The sequence below is a fragment of the Lissotriton vulgaris genome, chromosome 3_2 (assembly GCF_964263255.1).
Source record: "Lissotriton vulgaris chromosome 3_2, aLisVul1.2, whole genome shotgun sequence".
NCBI classification, from domain to species: domain Eukaryota; kingdom Metazoa; phylum Chordata; class Amphibia; order Caudata; family Salamandridae; genus Lissotriton; species Lissotriton vulgaris.
This window is the reverse complement of record NC_141690.1, coordinates 205,192,062-205,215,900: the sequence shown is the minus strand read 5'-3', so window position 1 is coordinate 205,215,900 and position 23,839 is coordinate 205,192,062. Positions and strand designations below refer to the sequence as shown.

General features: G+C 43.0%; 1 protein-coding gene across 1 annotated transcript in view; it reads right to left on the bottom strand.

The window, feature by feature from the left end:
• Nucleotides 1–477: 477 nt before the first annotated feature.
• TMEM129 (transmembrane protein 129, E3 ubiquitin ligase) overlaps nucleotides 478–23,839 on the bottom strand; it is a 70,714-nt gene continuing 47,352 nt past the window's right edge. Inside the window, exons 3-4 of the mRNA XM_086964228.1 lie at nucleotides 17,408–17,567; nucleotides 478–3,615 (exon numbers count right to left, since the gene is read on the bottom strand). Of these exons, the coding sequence (XP_086820354.1) occupies nucleotides 3,367–3,615; nucleotides 17,408–17,567 (409 nt within the window). The 3' untranslated portion in view covers nucleotides 478–3,366. The remainder of the gene's footprint in view (nucleotides 3,616–17,407; nucleotides 17,568–23,839) is intronic.

Below are 23,839 nucleotides of genomic sequence, written 5' to 3'. Positions count from 1 at the left end.
AATTGACAAACATATACCATCTTATTCCAGTGTGAATACTTCTCTACAACCCATCAAACCCCACACCATACATTTTAAAGTAAGTACCCACCTGTAAATGCCAGCAGGTTTTTTCCTTTTCAAATTTCTAGAACAGTAAACTTACATTTTGCTGAGAGCCAATACGCTTTAAACCGCCACAAAATTATGCAGCTAAATTGAAGAAAAAATCAAAATTGGCAGTTATTAGCAAAAAACATTTCCATTATTTTCTTTCTATGGTATAGGAGATAAATTGCAAGAAACCTAGCATCAAACCAAATTGTCACAGAAATGTGCTGGTATACTAATTATCAGGCAATCAGATCACGTTTTCAACTGTGTTGACCAACTGCTACACAGGAGAACCGTAATCTCTTCACGATAACTCACTGAGTAAATGCAGTAGAATTCCATCAAATCAATCTTTAGAAGCATGTGGCGAGACACAGCCTAGACTGAGGCCAAGAAAAGCATTTTTTTATTATGCACTCCCCATATTATATCAAATGTGGGAGACACTAAAGTGTTCAAGGTAGATTTGCAACAAGTAACTAGCAGATCATATTGACAGAATGAAAGGTATTATAATCAAACACATTCACAGATACTATTTCAACTCAACTTTTCTACCTGTGCAGAGGAACCCATCCTTCTATGCTTCAGAAAATAAAATAAAGGAAATCGAAATGTATAGATGGGTAACAGTAAATAAGGGATGTTTTTTATTAATTGGTTCTGAGTGTCAAATAGTTAGAGAAAAGCTTGAACTGGTTATGCCATCCAGAACTCAAAAGGTAAAAATATCTTCATTATTCATGGTTAACCATCAATAACTGTAGGTTAAGTTTTCACCGCTCAAATCATATGACCCAGTTTTCAACAGCTATGAAGGGGTCCAGCAGTCATAAGGTCGTCAAGCACACCATGGCCTAACTTGCCTCACCCCCATGGCCTTTGTTATACCTGGTGGCCAGTCACTCACGCCGACCACCTTCTCCCCATCACGTCCCTCCGTCAACCCCCTTACCACACCACCCTCCACATTAACCCCAACCCCAAAATATTAATAAAAGGGCGTCTCACCACCCACTGCATTTTCAACCATCTCAAAACCTAAATTTGGAAAAGAAAAACCTGATAACATGTCACCCACTCACATAACATGATCCTCGCTTCAATCCACCCAGACCAAGTATATAAAAACAATACTTGGTCTACTGACAACCATCTCTACCATCCTCTGCATTTCCTCCTACTCCCCACCCAAAGTTGTGCTGTTTGCTCTGGAATTTTTGTATGATGTAGCAGCAGTAAGGAACAACTTTCACTTACCAAGGTTCCTCCATTATCAGATAACCATATTCAGAATCTTGTATTCACGCTTGTTGGCCTCAGTGAGAGTCATACATAACAATGGTTTTAATGAGATCCAATACTCAATTGTGGTAACCAGCCCAAATGTGATCAATACAGAAATCGGTCAGATTCAAAGCCATATTATAAAACTAATTAAATATATTTACAGAATGAAGGGGCGTATGCTTTTATAAGTGTAACAATGAGCAATATACCTTCAAATTATGAACTGTAGATTCCTATATATTTCCTTAGAGAGTACGTTGTCACAAAAAACCCAAAGTATCAACCTCCCTAACTACCAGAGATTGAAGACCAAAGAAAATTAAAATAATCCTCAATAAAAAATGGTTATTCGATGCAACCCTAAACTCAAACAAGTCCAGGACATTTCCTAGGCCCTTCTATATTTTTGTACTTTAGAATCATTAAGCCATAAACCCAATATGAACCAGCAGAAATACAAGGCACTCTTCAAAGATCCAATGTCCCGTCAAATATCTAGGCAGTCTCGTTAAAAAGCGAAACTTACTTATGTGTGAATCTTTCATAGGGCTGCCCTCCTCAAATAGGTTTGAAAACTGCTTCAATCAGAAAGACAACATACTTGCGTTGCACCCATTCAGGTAACACACTTCTTACTGCACTGACTGAATAACACTGGCCAAGAGAGTTCAGAAACCTCCTGCATGCAGTTCTTGCTGCACTATAGCTCTTTGAGCTAGTTTATCAGCGAGTAACTTGCTTATTATGCTACTTTTATCAAAAATACACAGCAATAAAAATTAAATCTGAGAGGGAGAGAATGCTTGTTAGTATGCATTTATGTTATTAAATAAAATAAAAAAATCTAACAACCCCTTTCAAATATTCTATTGTCGATATTGCAAAGAACAATGATTTGCTCATGTTCAGCATTCACTGACCATGTTCAGTTGCTTAGCCCAATACTGCTTTGGTTGGTCTGACAAAGCTCTTCTGGAACACAATGATACATGGGAATTAGTTAACTGAGACCAATCCATGTGGTTGCTGGCACCGATAAAGGATCACAGTTACTGAAATGTTATCAGGCTATCCCTGATAGTCTAAAAGCATGAGTGATTAGGGACGTGCATAGCAATATTTAAAAAATCTAGAACAAAACACTTTCTCCCTCAAAGAGGAAAGTGTGGGAGAAAATGTACTCTAGAAGATAACCAACCATATTATATGTTTTGGCCTGTAACAAATGCTTCATCTACGTTACAGAATTAGGTTAGCTTTCCAATTCCCTCTACCAATTTCTAATCCAAAGCAATGAAGAAAGTCCACATTCAATTTTAAACCTGGTTAGCATTTGTGCACATCTAAGATCATGGAGAAAAAAGTGCCCTAGCTAGTTTTCAATTCTATATGTAAAATAAGTTAGGTACATTTACATATGTTCTTTAGTTTCACTCACCTGTCTTTGTGAAAGCTGTTGAAACAGAAGCCAGGGAAGCCATTAAACCGAACTCGAGCATCTAAAATGTTTACAGCTACTCTTCAGAAAAGAAAACAAGTAATAATACCTTAAAATGAATCAGAGGTATCCAACTCGTCTGCTTAAGAACCACATTCTTCATAATAACTATTCGCTTTCAAGTAGTCCCTCAGTCGTAACCATTTAAGGCCAACTGTGCCTCTAAGTGTTGAAGCTACGCGAGTCTGAAGTGTAACTATAGAGCCTCCTATGTATCCACTGTCAGCTCTGTGGAATAAGGCAGAGCATGGCTCTCTGAATAGCTGCTGCAACACGGTCAACTGCAGAACTCCCAGCTTAGATGGAAAACGCTGAACGGGTTATTAAAAGTAGCCACTCTCTCAAGTGAGTGCTCAAACCCCATTCCATTGGCACTCTTTGGGCAAGTATCATCATAAAACACAAGAATTAAGAGAAAAGGAGAAGGCAAAGTCCAACAGGGAGAGAATATGGCAGCCTAGCCCAGAATGGTCTGAGATATATATTTATCGCACAGCACAAACGTCTAAAATGCAGAAGCTGGCTCTGCATGTAGGACAGGGCACATGACTGGAGAGCCAGGTCTCTGGATGTTGCTGGTCCTGTCGGCTAGCAAACCACTTGCCCATGCAAGTGAGGCACCACATAGGACGGCAGTAGCACAGCTGACATTCTCCTTCATTAGGGTCCCTGCATAGCTTCACCAACTTGATATTGGCATTGATCTGCATGCAGCCAATGCATGGTTCCAGCTCCTTTAAACAGAAAAGAAAAAGACAATTCATTAATTAGCCAGGGATTCATTGCTGCACTGTTTCACAAAATGCCCAACTGCAATCAATCCACCTCCAAGTGTAAAGCGGTCACCGTGACCATATTAAGCACAGTTTACATGCAGGATCAAATACCCAATTCCACTGCTACAACTCCAAGCTTCTTCCCATGCACACCATGTCTAACTACCATCCTAGAGAAACTCTACTCACCTTTTACAAGCACATTTCCGATCAGCCCACCCTCTCCATTTCTCATTAGACTGGTATCTTCATTTATAACATTTTGATCAGTCTTTGAGGTGGATAGCATGTTTGAGGTGTTAACTATTACAGTGAGAACTAAGTCACATGGTTATAAAAATGATACTAAATTGCGTTATATAAAGTTTCCTACCACACGTCTGCAGAGGTTATTAACCCATTTAATGATACCCAACTGGGTGGCTTCGGAAAGATGGAAGGATGAAGCGGTCTTGCTGAGAATTGAACTTGTGTCCTGTAAATCACATCACATATCTGAGTCTGGCATGAGTCATCGCGCCAGCCTACTTCAACACTATACAATACAACCACAAGGTAAGCAAACTATATACACCTGGAATGAGTTCAACAATGAACATGTGGCTTAGGAACTCCAACGATAGTGAAGGAGGCACTTCATATAGGAGGACATGGTGTACAATGCCTGAAACTAGAATGAGTGCATAAAGGAGTATTCAGAGATCATGCAGAATGATGTACCTCGAGAAGACAAGCAACAGGGAAAGTCCTATAATCTCCATACTCCGTTTCAATTGTCTACTGCATGATCGGAGTTTAAATTTATACTGGAGGGTTGGTTGCCTGGTATAGACAGACCCTAATCTAGTCAAACTGGAGGTAAAAAAGCCACGGGTAAGGATAGACAAATGCTAGGCTTTGGGGTCAACAGTGCCATTTAGCATTGATATTCTAAATGTTAGGAATTTTACTTTAAAAAAACGATCAGTTATATTGTTTTTAAAAATACGCCATGGTGCACTTTTTAACACTTTGGACATCTGGAGGCGCCATTTTGGTTACCGCTGGGTCTCCTCTACTTAATGAGACCGGCTGTGTGGACGCAAAGCTGGTGCGCCATTGGCAAGCGCATCTGCAGCCATCCGCATACGACCTGGGCCATGGGACAGTAACCCTGGCTCTCTACAAGAGAGTAAAATTGTGTATTTCTTTATCCAACTACGGGTGTTGCGCAGACTGTAATGAGATATGCCTACACTCTATTTGCCTAGACAAGGGTGATCTGTTTTGTAATCACTGTTCCTTCAGCACTCGCCCCATGCCAAGGACCCAACCTAAATCTAAGACCACTCACATTAACAAAATGTTTTCAGTTAACTGCAGGTCGCTGGCAAAACATTTCTCTGAACCTTTTATTTTTTATAGAAGAGGAACAACCAAATGCCAAGTTCCTAACGGAAACCACGCTCAACAAGAACTCTGGCTCAGAGATACAGAACCTTCCCCCTGGTTATTATATCCAGCGAAGAGATCATGGAATTAAGAAGGGTGGCGTTATTGCTATCATTGTCAAAGACAGCTTTAAATGCCTTATTAAACTTTAGACAGAAAGATGAGACAATACAATTTATATGGTGATACTTCAATGTTCAGTAACAGTTATTTCACTGGTTTCTTTTGTACGTAGAAAGATTTGTATTTCTTAGATTCTTTTGACATGTAGATACAGCCAATGCGTTTCGCCCTAGAAAGGGCTTCTTCAGGGCACAGTATTTTAGTGAGCACTGTCCAAGTATTCTTGGAGGGAAACACCAGCATCAAACTGTGCTAGTACAGTCCTTTGGTCAATCACATAATTCTTCTAGTACATCAATTGTAGAACTATAGTACCCTTTAATAAAAGGGTTAAAATATTGATCAGCGGTGTGTCGCTTAGTGTCTCAGGCGGTTCAGAGTCCGTTGGTTATTTAGATTAACAAACAGGATAGTTCAATTTCCAGAGAGCCGTCACAGATACGGGACGATCCTGTTACTGAATCGACACACCGCTGATCTATATTTTAACCCTTTTATTAAAGGGTACTATAGTACAACACTTTATGTACTAAACTTTATTATCTGGCAGCGAATTCCCCTCGGGAAATCTATTGACTTGCGAAAAGTCTACTTGAGCCTTTAACACCAGATACTTTTTCAGAGACCCTAACATGATGTAATGAACTCCCAGGAGTTTTCAATTAAAAAGACAGAAAAAAAAACAAAAAAAAGATAGATACTTTTTCATTATCTCATGCCCAGGCAGCCCTCTCATCAATGATAATCTTCCACCTTATGTTGAGCATTTGCTGGAGGAATTTTGTGTCTTAAACAGAGGAGCTCTCAGAAATCCTTTCCCAAAGTAAAATCAGCCTACCCCTAATATCCGATTCCGCTTTTTTTTGTTATCAAGGCTGCAGAAGTATGGTTCCCAATTCTACTCAAACTGATTAAACTATCTATTTCCACAGATCAAGTAACTTTATTTTGGAACTGTGCGAAGGTAAAAGCTCTTTTAAAAAAAGCCCAATTTAGATCCAGGGATCTTGAGTGGATTTCCCCTCTTCCTGGGATCAGTACAATTTTAGAAAAACATTAATTATACCTTATTGGACTACTTAGAATACCACAATTTACTTCATTCAACACAAACAGCATTTTAACATCTTCATGGTTCGTAAACCGCTTGGCTTACTGTGGTTGAGGAATCCAAGAGACATCTTGATCAGAGAGGATCAGTAGCTATTCTTCTTGATCTTTGATACCGTAAACCAAGACATTCTGATAAACAGACTAATGCATGTCAGAATTGTGGGAAGGAAGGACTATCACCTCGATATAGTCCTTAGCTGATAAAAAACTTTCCAGGTTTTTGAAGGAGACAATTTCTCAGATAGCATGTTGCTTTAATGCGAGGAACCACAGGGTTCTTCACTGAGCTCTACTTTGTTGAATGTATAAATTAGGTCACTAGTGGACACTGTTACACCTTATTGGAACAGTCACCTATGTGGATGACACCCAACTGGTTATCTCTTTGAATCATCCTCAGAAGAATTAACCCTCTCTTGATGAATGCTTGAAATGGCAGAATGGATGGATTATTCCTGCCTTGAGCTCAATGGAGACAAAACTGAGCGGATTCTTCTGGGCAATACAGGTACTTCAGATATGGGACTGGCGTGGCTAATCTGTCTTGGCTCTCCTCCTGCCCCTAAAGCAATTAATATAAGCCTTGGCTGGCGTATGCTCCCTCTCTCCCTGCTCGGGCGCGCAGCGCTATTCAAGATGATGTCCCTGCCCAGGTTCCTGTATGCTCTACAAAATACTCAAGATCCGGTCCCGGCCAGATACTTCGGGGAAATCGAGAGCTTGCAACGTGTCCTGCTCTGGGATGGGCGGCCACGTATTGCTATCACGAAGCTTACGCTCCCGTGGTATGATGGGGCATAGCATTGCCCGATGTGCGGAGATATTACTGGGCCTCCCAGTTGGCGCCCATTAATCACGGTCTTTACGGCCCGGCGGACAGTCCAGGTTACGCCATGGATCGGTGGCTTCTGGATGGCGGGAAATACCATAGGGCGCTGTATACGAGAACTCTTGATAGGCGGATGTCTGGGCCAACGAAAACCGCTGTGCACATCCGGAGAACGATCACTAAGGCACAGGGATGGAAAGGCAGGCTCACGATGGCAACTCCACTTTATGACTCCGAGATTTTGGGTAAATTGTGGCACACCAAGGGGTTCGATAAGTGGGACATGATCGGGATATCTAGGGTGGAGGACATGATGTTGCGTGGGGAAGTGAAGTCTTTTGCCCACCTACAGACGGAGTTCCAGCTGGGTGGAACGGAATATTTTCGGTACGCTCAGCTGCGACATGCACTCCTGTCCTCCATGCCGGAGGGCGAGGCAATCCCAGAAAGTTCTCCCCTGGAAGACCGGGTACTGGATGGCCACATGCCGGACAGCGCTATCTCCCTGACGTACAAAAAATTAATTAATATTCGTACGGACCTTCTCCTGGGGGTGAGAGATCAATGGGTACGGGACGGGATAGAGATAGACGACGAGGATTGGCAATGTGAGGTGTCATCCCCCAAGGAGGTCGCTATCCCCGCCCGGCATCGATTGGTGCAATTGAAGATCCTGCACAGAGTTTACGTCACTGGCCCCAGATTAATACACATGGGACATTCGGTTGACGGCCTCTGTCGGCGTGGCTGTGGCGCTCTCGCCACCTTCATGCATATCATTTGGGACTGCAGTGTGATCGTTTTCTCCTGGAGGCGGTACACGCGGAGGCCCGGAGATGCCTATTGAATATCTGGGGTCCAACGGATTACAACACTGCAGAAACCCAGTGGGTTACCCTTGGGAATATGGTCGCAAAGCGGGACATTGCACAAATGTGGGGAGCGACAACATCCCCGAAAGTCGTACAGTGGAAGGCCAACATGGATTGGTGTATGTTCCGAGAAAAGACTATGTAGCCAGGGGTAAACTCAAAAAATGGCAGAAGGTGTGGGGGGCTTGGAACGAGTATAGGGGTGACATTTGCATACCACCAGAATCCGCCCCACTGGAAGAACACTTGACCCCATAGCCTATAACTCCAACTGACGATTTTGTATCACTGCTATCCTGTATTTCCCTCCCCCCGTGGATCTGTGTATCCATATTGTTCTGAATCTCACTGTTCTCGCTGCGCCTAGCCGACTCCTTGATTAGGCCCCATTAAGTAATGGTTTGATTGCCTTCTTTCTAGCGCTAGTTCTGGCGCCTCTTTCTGTACTTGTTCCTTCTTCATAAAATATAAAAAATGAAAAATCATAACCTTCATACGTTCTGTTATCTGGATAACTGCACCTTGCTCTATTGCTCTTCGAGATGCTGCCTAGCCTCCGGGATGTAAGGCTGAATAGCTGTGTGCACTATTTGAAAATAAAGGTTTTAAAAATTTTTTTTTTTAAATATATAAGCCTTGGCATGTGGCTTACAAAACTTTTAAATGTGACCATCAAGCAGTGAAATTAGCTGCCACGTGTTATGGCATGCTTTGTAAAATCCTACCTTTGCTTCCTTTCACAGCTAGGAGACTGATGGTCCAGGTTTGGTTCTTTCCCGCCTCGGCTAAGGTAACTCTCTCCATCTAGGGGCCCTAAAGACAACTACAAGAAAGCTGCAAATAACACAAGATTGTGCAGCCAGAGTGCTACTCAACATTCCCATAACCCAATAAGCCAACCAAGCACTTAACACCCTACACGGGCTGCCAATAACCAAAAGAATAAAAAGTTTAGATCACTATGCATTGCTCATAACCACTCCCTTATTTCTATCACCCTAGAAAAAAGGCTACATTCAGCCAATTTATTTTTGCCTGGAGTACCCCAAATAAAAAAGGAAAGATATGGAGGCCACTCCTTTTCATACAATGTTGCTAAGCTTTGGAATGCCCTCCCTCTCTATTAGCACTCAGTAACACAGCATTTCCCCTTTCAGAAGCTTTTAAAACCTGGCTCTACCAGAATATCGTACCGTAACTATAAGCTATCCTTACTGCTGCTCTTGTTCGACACTACCAGCGCTGGAATGCCTTCAGATAGCTATGCGCTTTACAAGTTTATAATAATAATAACCTCTTTGAACCAAGTCCACATATGCAACAGAACTCCTGTGCAATACAGACAGCATTGAGAGACAAGACAGGCCACAAGCAAATGTACCACTCAAAATTACTTCTCAGAGGACAGAACTGAAAGACCCACATCAGAACACTAGCGAGGCAGTAGCGTAGAATTACCAAGGTGGATGTTATGAAAGCGAAAAAGGAAGAGAGGAAGAAACCCCATTGTCATCAAGCAGATTCTGCCTATCATATATAAAGACAGCCTCTCAAAGACGGATATCTTTGCCACAATGACCCAAGGTGGGCACAGACCTTCACCTCAGAAACTTTACCTCAGGTATTCCTCACAAGCATCCCAAGATGCCAGAGTCGTCTTTGACGACAGAAGGCTAAATAGATTAGAGTTAGTAAACACTCTGGGCAAAGAGCAACTTTGGGTTTAGTACAGTTTATTTTCAAACCGAGGTATTCCCTAACTGATCATCTGAAGAGACAGGGAGAGAAGCAAGCAGGTTAGTAAAATAGCAATAGTTCCTCTGTACATAGAAAGGCACTATTTGATGGAGGCTAAGAGAACGCCCAAGTGACCAAACCCAAGTGTAATTAGATAGGAGAGCAGTTCCGTCACTAGAGGAAAGAACTTTGGGGAAAGTGGCATCCACGTTTTGTGCCTCTAGCAACAAGGAAAAGCCATACAATTCATGGGTTAGTGCGCACCCTGGCAGCTACTCAACCGCATAACAGGTGGGTAAGGGACATAAAAAATGGCAAACCCAATGGATCCACAGGTGTGAAACGAACTACCAAAACACATGGTCATAAGAGTACTAGGTTCTAGAGTAGAGACATCCCTGGGACTGGTATTGTTACAGACACCCTAGTAAACCATTAAGAGTGAGTAGGTGCAAAGCAATAGAGTCCTTGGGTCTACATTCGGAATGGTCCGCAGAAATTTACCACAGAACAGTGTGATTCAATCTTCTGATTGCAAGTGTAGCCAATATCTTTACCTCAGCAAAACAATGAGTAAACCTGGTCTGTAAGAGAAGCACACAAGTGGTTCCTTATGGCTGAGATACAGAATATGGAGCCCTAAAGCATGTTAGAGATCAATGCAACATGAGTATGTCTCAGCATAAAGTTCCAATGGGTGTCACTTTCGAAATAATGGACAAGTCTGGGAAAACGTTGCCAGCTCCATCAGGGCCTGGTGACCTGGCAGCATTAAGGTGGATAAAGGATGACTATTATTTACAGGCATCATTCTTATTGTCGACAGTAGAACATTGACTTAAGTAAAGGAGAGATCCTCGCCATGCTATAGCCCAGGGATAGAAATTAACTTTGTTCATTACTCAAAAGCCAGGCCAGCCGCATTAACAGAGCTATCTTCAGCAAACTGAACTCTAGTATTTGAAATACATTTTCCCGGCATTTTTTCTTTTACTCCAAGAACGGCAGTTTGCCTTACTTTAATATTGTACAAAAATACTGTACGTTTTATTTTGTCATTGGTACTTTTCACGCTATTTACCCGACAAGCATATACTCCTGAAGTACTACTCCCACTACTAAGCACTCACAAGGCAGTACAATGGTAGGGAAACAAAACTGTATATTTTCTACACAACACTTTCTATATGAGCAACGTCCTTCTGGTTTTCCACAAAAAACCTGAGGTGCAAGCACCTAGAGGCAAATGATGGATTGTACAAAACAAAGGTTATGGGGAAGTGATCAAATATATGGCATAAGAGGTAATCCACAAACTATAACCAGCAGAAGAGTGATTGAGGGCATACAAGAGCAGCTGCTGTGCATGGTCTAATATTCAACTTTTTGACCGGTGTCAGGGTGAAATGCCACCAGTTAATAATGAATATGCAGGCCATTCACAATTCCCAGAGATTAATTAAATATTTGGAACAAGCAATTATGTGTGGTGTTTAGGGCACAAACAAAATTACACATACTAAACCCAATGATGGCCTACTAACTGGTTACAATTAGAAAAATCAGTGGTCTATGAGATCGAAGGTTCTTAGAGTTAATCTTAGTCACCGACAATCATTCAGACAGCATTAACATGCTTCATACTTACCAGGCCCAAAAAAAAGGTTGAAACAAGTCTCGAGTTGCCCGTGTTCACGCCTGTATGTAACTGGACTTGAATAGTTAGGCTGGACTGTTTCGTTTGGAGTAGGACTAGGACGGAGTTGCATATGGCTGGTCTAGAGTGGTGTATTGAGAAAAGACTGGAATGCAGCATGAGTAATTACCAGTGGCTTCGATTATTTTACCCATTCCTCACATCGCTTCGTTTTCATATTAAGGAAACAGCCATTGAACACAACTTGCCAGCAAGGAGATCTGGGTGAGTTGAATGAAGATACCCCTCTAGATAAACATGGAATGAAAGATTGATCCGATGGGTCTACTGTAATAATATCACCCCCATCATTGGTCAGAAAGAATTCAGAGGACTGCGCCTGTTGCTTGCTTACTGGGGTACCAATGCCCTAAATGTTCTTGGTAAGAAAAGTATTTAAAAACAGTCCGATATAATACCCAAGTATTCCAGACAAAAAGCCAAGGTGGTACCACAGTTGTCAAAAAGGACACTGTAGACCCAGCATTTAAGAAATCTGCACCGATTTTTTTTTTAAACATCCGTTATGAAACTCGTGTGGTATCACAGGAAAAAAACACAATATAGCAATGAAGATAATCTATATTAAAAGAAAAAAGAAAAAAAAAAGATAAGAGGTCCGTGGGAGTACAAAGATATTCCTCTGGTTACAATGCTTACCTATATTATCAAATAGTGGGGACTTAAGCAGCTCGCTCATTGACCTAAATTTAGCAAGATAAAGTCACGAAGAACCAGGTTTGCTCCCTATGCTGATTGATGCTAAATCAGATTTTCAATATTGAACCTTATATTCAATCAGATAGAGATGTCCTGGAGAAATGTTGTGGAATAACTTGAGTCTTCTAGGTGAAGAGGGAAGGTTTACACACCAGATGCCCGCTAGCTGTTTTTGCAACAGTGAGGTTGGCGAGCCCCATCCCTTTTTAGTTTTATACTAGCACACTATGCTGCTTTTAAGGAAGTGCCTGGCTGCTTGGGGGCGCCATACTTTAACAGGCTTGTACTGCTTTTATTCATTTTATGATTTACTTTACTCCCTATTTGTTTAAGTTGGATTTCCTCTACCAGTCCCCACTGGCCTGTGACTAAGGGAAGGGGTTGCTGAACCCCAGTTTGAGAAGTTTTTTTCCAGCCTGTTCTTGATCTTGCTGCGATAAATCACAACTCTGCCACGCCCCTGGATACACCCATCCTCACGACAGGCTTCTTAAACAGAAAAGCGCGTCCGCACAGGGGACGCGTCACTGGTACGCCAAAGGCAAACTAAAGGCAAGAGCACCTGCGCCCGGGGCCCATCCACCTGCTCATTTTCCACCCCAGCCAATGCAACTGATCATTTATACAAGAGACACACTACATGCACTTCAAGTAGGTAAAAGAAAATTGGACTGTGGCAAATTTACCAAGGCTTTAGAGTTAAATATAAGTAACAGTATATGTATACCCGGTTACCTTATATGCTTAAACACCAAAAATTGTGATTCACCCAACCAACTTGGCTTGATAGAAGCCACACGTGCATGCCCCGATATACTGTGCGTTTTAATAAACGTCAGGTCACTGCTAAAACAGACTTTTGAATTTACTGTTTTGTTAGATAGCCACCATATATTGATGATGTGTTGGTCACCGAAACCTGGACAGAACTCTATATCTGGCCTGGACAGGATTACAGCTACTCCTCTGGACCATATGATTCATAGACTAGCTAGATTGTGCAAGAGGGGAGACGGACTTGCAATAATTCAGAAAAATAAATTTGCTGGCCATGCTTACCAGTAACCTGCAAGGTTATGAAGCATTTCTTTTTAACAGCTAACTCACCCAAAATAAATAAATAGATAAATACTTTAATAGGCTTCTGGTATACTGCTCACCTGGAACTAGATCTACATTTTTTCAAGATATTAGCTCTATGTTAGAATCCTGTGCACTTAAAAATAATTTCACTATTTTAGGTGATCTCAAGTATCATCTAGAATATTGTACTGATAAGGAGGAATTAATAGATACCATGTCCTGTTTTGGTTTGCTGCAGATTGTGGAGGGACCAACTCATTCAGCAGGTCATACTCTTGATGTAGTCTTCAAAATAATCTCAACTTAAAATTCATTGATACTCTCACCACGATTTGGTCTGAACATAAAGCAATAATTATTGCCATATTTTTTTACAGCATCAGTAACTGTCATGAACACAAAAACTACCCGTCCATGGAATAAATTACAAGAATCAAACTTAAGGTATTTTATTAGAATCAGGCTGTAGATCCGGAGACTACATCAAAGGACTGAAAAATGACTGCAATCTGCAATTAATTCTCTAGTGCCTATTAAATCCACACTATCTAAAATATTAACACCTTCAGCTCCATGGTTTAATGAAAAACTCAGAGCCTGTAAACAACTTTGCCGAAAGCAAGAAAGGGTGTGGAGGAAAGAATACAGCTTAGCAGAAAAAGAAAAAGAAAAACAATATTTAGTAATATACAAACTACTTATTACTGAGGCCAAATCGAAATACTTTAAAGAAAAACCTTACCTCTACATTAGTTGAACACAATCAGGCCTTCTGTAATTCATTAGCTATCTTTTTGACAAAAGGGTCAAGACCTTTATGACGGATTTGATGCTCATAGCCAAAATAGAGGCCAATTGTTGAACATAGAGAATTTAACTAACAAGACTGCTCTACTACTTTTAAAGAATTTGTTTGCCTGACATTGGAACAAGTCAGTCAATTTGATCGTCACTACTAACTCAGGATCTCCAGTAGCCTGATGTCCACCCTTTATCAACCAGCTTATTCCAGATATCATTGCCGAACAGGTAACAAAATTATTTAACCATATGTTCACTACAGGTGTATTTCCTACACTTAGCGCCAGGAAACCTCCGGTGTCAGTGCACTTTATAAATACAGCCTTACATTAACATTAACTTTGAAAAATGGCCTCTATTTTACCGTTCATAAAAAAAAAAAAAAGTCCAACCTTGAGCCCCAAGATGTTATCAACTATCACCCCACATCAAGGCTTACTCTTCTGGCCAAACTGGCAGAAAAGGCGATCAATATACAACGGACTGCATTTATTGAGTCAAACAATCTTCTGGATGGGCCAGTTTGGTCTCTGCACTGTTCACAGTTCAGAAACAGCTTTGATCGGCCGGTTGAGGAAGCTGGGGATTAAGGACACAGACTTGGCCTTGCTTTATCACTTTTTGGCGAACGAGATCAGTGACTCTTCGCAAATTCATATCTGAACCATATACTCTGCCCGCTGTTGTTCTACAGGGCTTATCGCTAAGCCTTACAATATTCAATTTATACATCACCCCCTTTGCTGCCCTAATGAAATCCTTTGGATTTTCGTTAGTGTCCTACCCGGACGATACCCAAATTGTGGTATCACTTTCTAAATCTGATCATAGCACAGAAGAGACCTTTGGGAACTGCAGGTCTGCGGTTAGTGATTGGCTGGGCAGTAATAGACTTATATTAAAATCATCCAAGACAGAAGTGATGTTGTTTGGGCACAACACTTCCTCATCTTGGTGGCCACAAGAATGAGTGACTTTGCCAGTCTCTACAAAAAAAGGAAAAAACGTTGCTTTCACTCTTGGTGACAGGCTCATGTGTAAGAATGCAGTTATCATCCTTGGCTTTAAAAACCATTAAAGAAAAAAAAAAGATTTTCCATCCGAGTCTATTCAAGCTACTAAATATAGTAGCCATTGAAATGGTCCTTTCTCGTATAGACTATTGCAAAGGACTGTACTTACATTTACAAAAAAGACTGCTAACTCATTTACAAACTCTGCAAAACTCAGCCTCTGAACTTCTGTTTAACCTCCCTAAACTAAATTCGGCAACACAGGCACTTAATGTGCTCCACTGGCTCCCTATGAAAACAAAATATACTATCTTTAAAGCATTATGTATAGCATTTAAATCTCTGAATTTCATAGGTTCAGACTACTTATATTTAGGTGGTACATTCCAGGTCGAGCTCTTCGTTTCAGTACCACCAGGAACCTGGTGGTCCCCACTCAAGTTTGTTTCATGGACAGGTGGTAGGTAGTTTGGGGCACTGCAACACTTTTCTTCATTGTATAAAATCGGGTTCACACCTAAAGCTTGGAAAATGGGTAGTTGATATATAGATCAGACATTCATTTCGGACTGTGGTTTTCTTCTTCCTCCAAGAGTCGTCCTCGAAACAACCTTAGAAGTTAGAGTAATGGAATTTCCAGCTTTAGAAATACTTGCTTTGCCTGATCCACAAACCAGCTGCCAACCTCCCAGATCCCCATCTGTTCTTTCATAGCCACTCCACCATCCAGCAAACGTCTACTCAGGTATAAGTAACCGGATATTAAAGACTCAATGGGGATTGATCAAAAGCCATAATAGTATCCCTAAAGAGAGCCTCTGATGAAGCTTCCTCCAACTTAAATGTCTGTAGTTTTTTTTAACCACCTTTTCGAAATTCTAAAGAAACCAGAAAACGTCACATCCTGGGCAAAGAGTACAAATATTTTGCAGCTGGAAAAAATACTCTACTCAAAGCAACAGTAAATAAAATGGAAAGGTACCTTACAAGAGCAGTCCCAACATGTGCACTTGGATGTATATAAACATAAGATAATGGCCTACTGCCAATTGGCATCTGCCTGGTAATTTGATCAATATAGATTTCATACATGCTACAGCTAACTCATGCTAGCCAACAGGATAGACAAACACAAAAGCATGAGTCCACATGAAAGTGAACTGCTTTGCAAGCCAACCGTTAGGAACCAAATACTGGCCAACCCAAATAATCATAAGGCCATTCTATCATTGAAGACAAGTGCAGGTAACTCCAGCCTTCTTGTGGTGATTACACCAACTAACCGGAGGTCAAAATTGCACAGGCCATCTAAATCTATTAAGATATCCCTTAGCTGCAGAAAGTGATCGCTCCACTGACTTTGTTTAAATGGATTTATTAAGTTCATGTATTTCAACAGGTTATCAGTAATACTATGCATGCTTACATTTCAGGAATAATCATTAATCAAAAATTACTGCACAGGCATTAAGATTAGGAAAATTCGCTTATATAGATCGGGTGTAATGTCGGGTATAACAGGGTATTGAGGAATGAAATATGGGGGTATGGCCTCATTCATACAATCTGGTGGGGTAGCAACATTTGCCTACTTTAGTGTGCCGCCGCTGTACTGCAACATGATCTGCCCCTGCAGCGGTTTGTTATTTGCATGTTAGGGTTGTGTATCGCCAGTCTTTGTTGGAATGACCATGACTTGTCTTGGAAATGTACTTGAGGTGCACAGTGTATGGGGGCTTTGCAGGTTCTCTGGACTACAATCACATAAGGATGGCAACTTTACTCTGTGCTATTTGAATGCTCTTGTGCTTAAGTTTGTCTCTTTGGGGACTCCCTCTATCTCCAGGTTCTCCTGTTGGGAGCTGTGTAGATCTGACAGTATCACACATGGCTCCAATGACTTGTTAAGGCGGTCAGCGCTGACAAAGTTCTACCATTCTAGGCCGAGAATGTCATCAATGACTTATTTGCTTCCCACTGCATCATCTCAGCTGATTTTCCTTCTCACCTTCAAGCTTAAAAACGCCATTCCCCGGATGCCAAAATGGATATAATATATAGAAGCCCAGAAAACAGCTGTGTGGTGTCGGATACACATCCGTGAGTATTTTATTACGAGTACTGCCTTGGTCACAAACCACGGGACACTTCAGAACCCGAATATGGATTGTGGTCTTGGAGGTCTGCATCTGACAAAATACATTCACCTCACACCCAAAAGAGATGGAAAAAGAATAGAAGAGTATCAATAGTGGAGATCACGTCTTTCATTCACCCACTCATCACAAACTCTAACTCATTGTATACAGAAATGAACTTTGTTAGCCAATACCTGATTTGTAGGCAAGAGGTAGGGCTCATTTTCTTCCACAAGTGAACGAAATGTTTCTAAAAACATATCACTAAGGGTTTGGTGAATCACGACATTGGCAGCATTGCGGATTGGAGCATGAAGTTTTTCCCTTAGCTCGCCATATTCCGTAGAATTCAACCTGAGAAAAAAAAAAGCATAAACACGAAATTAATTTGTGCAGGCTTAAAGCAAAAATATTTCATTAATTTAAATCACACAGCGTGCTTTATTAAACGTCTCACTGAATCAAACAGACATCCTTTCAGGAAATTTACCAGAGAAAGGTGCGTTTGGCAAAACTGACTAGTAAACTGAAAGCTACATGCAGAGAGGTCATCACTCTAATTACATCCGTTTTCTGAAACACTTCATTTGCCCCTACTTGACGGTTTTGACAGAAAAGCATACTTTCATATTTACTGCAGGTAACTATAGAACACTTAGCACTTGATGGAGCAGGGGAGAGAAAAATGTTGTGTACCCCTTGAAAAGTTACTCTCATAACCAAGATAATACTAATAGAATGAAGGATGTAAAAATATTCAACAAAATACACGTGAAGTCGACACCATACAGGGAAAAACTAATTGCTGTTTTGCCGAAATAAAATATACTAATATATACAAACGAGTCATACTAATCTAGAGCTGTGGTATTGTAGATTTCTTTTTTTTTTTATAAACCAATTAATTCATTTTACAAAAGGCATACACCAGCCAAATCACACCATATTTCAATAGTCGAGAATACAGTCACAGAATCCCGCCACCCAGCGTACAGACATTAACCCCTTCAGCACGGTGCTCGTGTGCTCATGACGAGCCTGGGCTCGTCATGAGCCGTGGAACGCTCACACGCGGGGCTAATTTCCCCGCTGTGCTGAGCGTTCCATTGCACGGGCGGGTTCATGACGAGCACCGTGCTGCATGACGAGCCTGGGCTCGTCATGAGCACAGCGGCGCCGTGCGCAGCCCCTCTCCCCCCCCGCACCGCGGGGAAATTAGCCCCGCAGTGAAGGGGTTAATAAAGCAAAAATATATTGGAAACAATCAAACCCCCCCCCCCCCGTGATTAGACTACTCCCCCCCACCCACTTCCCCCAAATGCTGCAGTTTCTTGGGCAACCACGTGCCGCGTACATAACTTTCTCCTGTGCGGCGCACCAGTCCACTCCAATTTGCCAACGCCCCACGGTTGGGGGGGGGGGGGGGGGGTCAGGACACTTCCAGGCGTCTGCAATGTCCCTTCTGGCTAAAACCAGAGAAACAGTTTTTCATTGCGCGACCCAGCTAGCAAGTCAGTGATGCCCAGAATCGTGTGCTTAGGGTCGTGTGGAACCCCCACTCCAGCACCTCAGAGTTCTTCCTAGATGCCCTTCCAGAATCCTGCAAGGAGGGGACAAGCCCAAACCATGTGGAGGAAGTCAGCGGAATCTTGGCCACAACTGGTACAGGCTGAGGACTGACTAAGCTCCCGCACAATGAAGGCGTACAGGGGTGAGATATGCGGCATGTAAGAGCTGCACTAAGTGTAGCCTAGCAGAGGCTGTGACCATTCTAGGGGCAATAAGGGCATCCCGCCAGTCCTCTTCTTCCAAGGGGCCCACCCAGCTATCCCATTGTGTCCGCAGTCGGTCCAGGGAAGTTGGGGTGTTAATCAGTGTGCGGTAAATGCGGGAAAGGCCACACCCGTCCCCAGGTCCCCCAAACATAATCTGTGCTTCAGGCGGACTATGATCTGGCAGCCACGTGCCTGTTGCAAGGTGTGAGTGGAGGGCATGCCGCAGCTGGAGGTAGCGAAAGAATTGTGAATGATGCAACAAGTACCTGGTCTGAAGGTCTTCAAAGCAGCGCATATGATCTCCCACACAAACGTCCCCAAGCTATGTGATACCTAAAAGGTTCCAGACCCCGAAGCCCAACCACCTCCCTGAGCCAGGTCCAGCTCCACAGGGGTGTACATTGGGTCAATGCAGGCGTCCAGTTTGTGTGCCGCAGTGCAGCCCGCCAGGCCAGTGATACAGAGCGCGTCACCTCTGGAAAGTGGGATGAAATCAGGGTCCCATAGAGAAAGGATTGTATCCTGTCGAGGCCCAGCTCCCCAAGCTCGAGCCTATAAGCAGGATCAGACCACCCCCCATTGAACCAGTCATGTATGGAGAGGAGTCGTGTGGCCAAGTAGAATAAATAAAGTTGACTCCCCAGACCCCCGTCGAATGATGGGATCCTGCAAGTGCTGAGCACTAATTTGGCCCTTAACTTGCTGGTTAAGCCGTCAAGTTCATGAAACCAGGCCCTGGGAAAGCACATGGAGGTATTCTATAGTATGTAAAGGAAGCAGGGGAGCACCATCATTTTAAAGAGGGTCACCCTCCCCATGGGGTTGAGGGGGAGCGACTCCCACCGCTGGAGATCCGCCATGGCCCGCTTTACTTGTGGAGTGACATTGAAGGCCCAGCTAAACTCTTCCAGCAGGGTCGCCCAGATATTTAAATAACTGACGGCGCAAAGGTATTTTGGACTGCCAGTCAAAGCATTACCGGGAGAGGTGAAGGGGGAACCAGGGCAGATTTGTTGGGATTCAAACGTAGGCCTGCTTAAAGGACTACAAGATACGAAGACAATTGGGACAGACCGGGCAGGATCTGCAAAGTAGATGAGAAAGTCGTCTGCGAAGAGGGCAATTTTATCTGGCTCAGCGCTGGGCCATTCCCATCCCCGCACCCGGTAACAAGACAGCAATAAGGACGCCAAGGGCTCAATCACTAAAGCAAAGAGCAGGGGAGAAAAGGAGACGACCCTGTCTTGTTCCCCAACAGACCGGGAAGGGCTCCAACAGGACCCCGTTAATAGAACGCGAGCCCTAGGGAGGGCATACAGAACTTTGACAATGGCCCGAAAGTGGGGGCCAAGTCCTATCGTGTCAAGAACATCTTGAAGGAAGCCCCAGTCCACCGAGTCGAAGGCCTTCTCAAAGTCAACCAGGAGAAGCGCAAGGTAGGAGGTAAGGAGATGGCGATGGGCCAGGGCGGAGTGCAGTCTGCAAAGTCAGTGACGGGTGCCGCAGGAGGGCATGAACCCACATTGGTCGGGGTGGACCAACAGACAGATGGGGCTTGAGTAAATGGGCAAGGAGGGTGGCGAACACCTTGCCTCAGTGTTGATGAGGGAGATGGGGCGGTAGTCTGCACACTGCTGTGAAGGGGGCTGGGATTTCGTAAGGACCACAATGGTGGCTCTATCAGTCTCTATCAGTTTCCTGCGAAACAGTGAATCAAGATGGGGGATGAGAACGTCCCTGTTATGGGCGTAGTATTCCTGGGGAAGTCAGTCTGGACCCAGTGTCTTACCGGATGAAACAAGAGTGATTGAGTCTCCTATTTCCTCACAGGACGTCCAGATCGGCTTGAACTGTGATGTCCACACGCGAAATGAAGCCACCCTCCATGTCCATCAGGTCCGTAAAGGATAGGGTCGGGGCCCGGGCCTCGTATAGCCTGTGGTAGTAAGCGGCAAAGGCCTGCGCCATTAAAAGAAAATTCCCTCATGACCCAACTACTTTTGTTGCGTGCTTATCTAGGATCCTGATCGATACCGTGACCTTATGCCTCTATTCGGCTATAAATCCATTTATTCCCTATATTGGCATAACCGTTCAAGTGCGATATTCAGAAACTCATCTCTGGCCTCACACGAACAGAGCCACATTCCAGAATAGCTTTCTCTGCCACTTCCTTTGCAACCAATTAGTGCAATGACAGAGCAGAAGTCACTATCTGAGATTCCTATATTAACACTCAGTTCTTCAACAAGATAAAAACTCAGCAAACCTGGAAATCCCCGCTTGCTGTGTTTTGATTAGTAATAGAACTCTAATGAGCACTGATAGACGATCACTTCCTAGTGACATCTTATGGACGTCTTATGTCCAGCAAACTTACGTCAAACAAGGCACCTTTCAGGTATAAATATTACCAACGTTGCCTTAAGCAAACGCCAGCTGCCTCAATGCCATCGCTGCTATCTTCGCTGAAGCTGAAGAAGCGGTCATGCTGAAGATATCATAGCTGCTATCACTGCTAACTAGCGAACAATGGTGTGGTGAACCTAGGAGCTGAACAGCCGTCCCTCTGCAAGAGCCCAGCAGATGCAAGCTGCCCGCGGACGCTGTCCCCCCTCCTTCTCCTCCTCGACGCGCTGAAGAAGAGACGCTGCCTTTCTCCTGCCGAGAAATCCATCTCCAGCGTTTCTGGTCTACCCTTGCGGGTGACTGGGATATCGAGCCCTGAGGGAGATACCAGACCTCCATTATTCTATTCCAGAGGTATGGTGTTGACTAAACCCTTGAGAGAGAATTCTTGAAGCAAACCTTGGCAAAACCAACTTAACTTAAAGCTACTTACTTACTCCCCTCCCAAGTATTAGGCTTAGGTCAGGTACACTGGGGTAGGCGTAGTTAGAAGCACCAGTTGAGTAATTTAGCCTAATGTATATATGAATGTATATATGTTTTATTACTTTTAAACCATTGTATGGCTAAGAAACCATATCAATGCTTTTACAGTATTATTTCGCAATACTTATCTTACTGTACGTACTTTTTATCATAACAAGTCTTGCAATTGTGGCAATACATTTCTCTTGTACGAGAAGAAAGACTGTTCAATAAATGTTAACCCTTTATTGACCAACGCCCGTCTCTCTATTCTCTACATATTGTGAAAGTAAACTGCACCAACCTGACTGAGTAAAATAACTGTCTATTGTTTCACACGACCCTAGAGATTGACTCTTGATCTGAGGAGCAAAGTTGTCATGTTGCACGGTTGTTGGAAAACTGAATCCCTTCTTGTCTGTGCCAGGGAAGCTGATCACTTCCTATTTCAGTCAAGAAAGTTTCCAGTGACCTCTGAGCTAGTTGGTAACAAACCCAATTAAGTTTAGCATAGTCAGTGGAGGCCTGGAAGATCCGCACTTCTACGTCGATACTACTGTTTATGTTATTCCAATGCGCAGGGCCTATTGGGAAAATAGGAACTACGCTACATGGCGCCCAACGTTTGGTAAGGCCATAAACTAACGCAAGACGTTAGAGTAACTCAGTCGTGCATATTTCACACAGACCCCTTTCTCCCGTAAATACTCCAATAGACGTCTGGAGTGGGTGAAAGGTTACAATCCGCCCGAACTCAGTAGGAAGAGATTCCTATGTAAAGCTCTGGTTTATTCAACGTTGAAGGATACAGTGTTCCAAAATATTGTGCACCTAATCTTTGTCTCCTTGGAGACCTACTCTGCAAAGCCTGCATTTATAAAATGTCAGACTTAGAAAACGGAACCACTGGGGGCGCAGCAGATGCGGCTCAGCAGGGTACCGATGATACAGTACCGGATGCAATAATCATCCCGGCACATTTAAGAAAATCTATAACTTTAAAACTTATAGAAAACGGACTGACACCTCAAGGTGGTACAGTAATTTTCGTGATCGAGGCACACGAATATCGGCAGACAGAGGTATTCTATTCATGGATAAACTTTCCAGCGGCAAACGCTAGAACAAAAGAGTTTCACTATTACAAAATAGAGAAACCTCCGGAAGAGTACGCTCCTTTCGAGGAGACTGAAATCCCACTAAAATTCCAAGAGCACCTGCTCTGGTTTAATGGCGCCCTAAAACATAATGATCATATCACCAGGCTCGGTCCACTAGGTAGACCAGGAGCAACGTGGCCGGTTTTAGCCAGCTACACACCACATCTGGACATTGCAAAAATGTCTAAAGAAGAGCTGTTAGCACAGCTAAAAATACTTATAAAAATTCATAGGCAATTAGTCCAATATGTAATGCAGACTGCAACAGTCCAACCAGCTGTTAATGTACCACAGCTGACCCCCCGTCAGGGGAACACTAATAAAATTACACCACAGAACATACAATCATGTCTTGGGAAAACACCCGTAAAACGGGAACTAATTCCTTTCTCGTTAGCACAGAAAATCACTCAAATAGAGGCAGTATTTCCTGATACTACCCCTATTGAGAAACACAGAATCTGGACCATCTGCCTTCCTATGGGAATCGCACCACACGTGGAAGACTGCGACACTTGGGGTACAGTCTTTGCTTCCATTTACACAAAAACACACGGTGTTCCGTCTATGGCGGTAATACCAGAAGTGCTAAAACAGATTTTGAATGAATACGGTCCAGAGCCCGCTTTAAATCTTGGTATGAAATTACTGAAAGACTTCAAGCAGGTCTCTGCTATATTATTAGCCAATATAAAGGGAGAAGCAGCATCTGTGGCGATCCGCCAGAAGCTGAAGGAAACAGATATAACAGATCAGCCAGTTGAGCTTGCCAGAATCATAGAGAAATGCTATGAAGAATTAGGTAGAGACAGCTTGG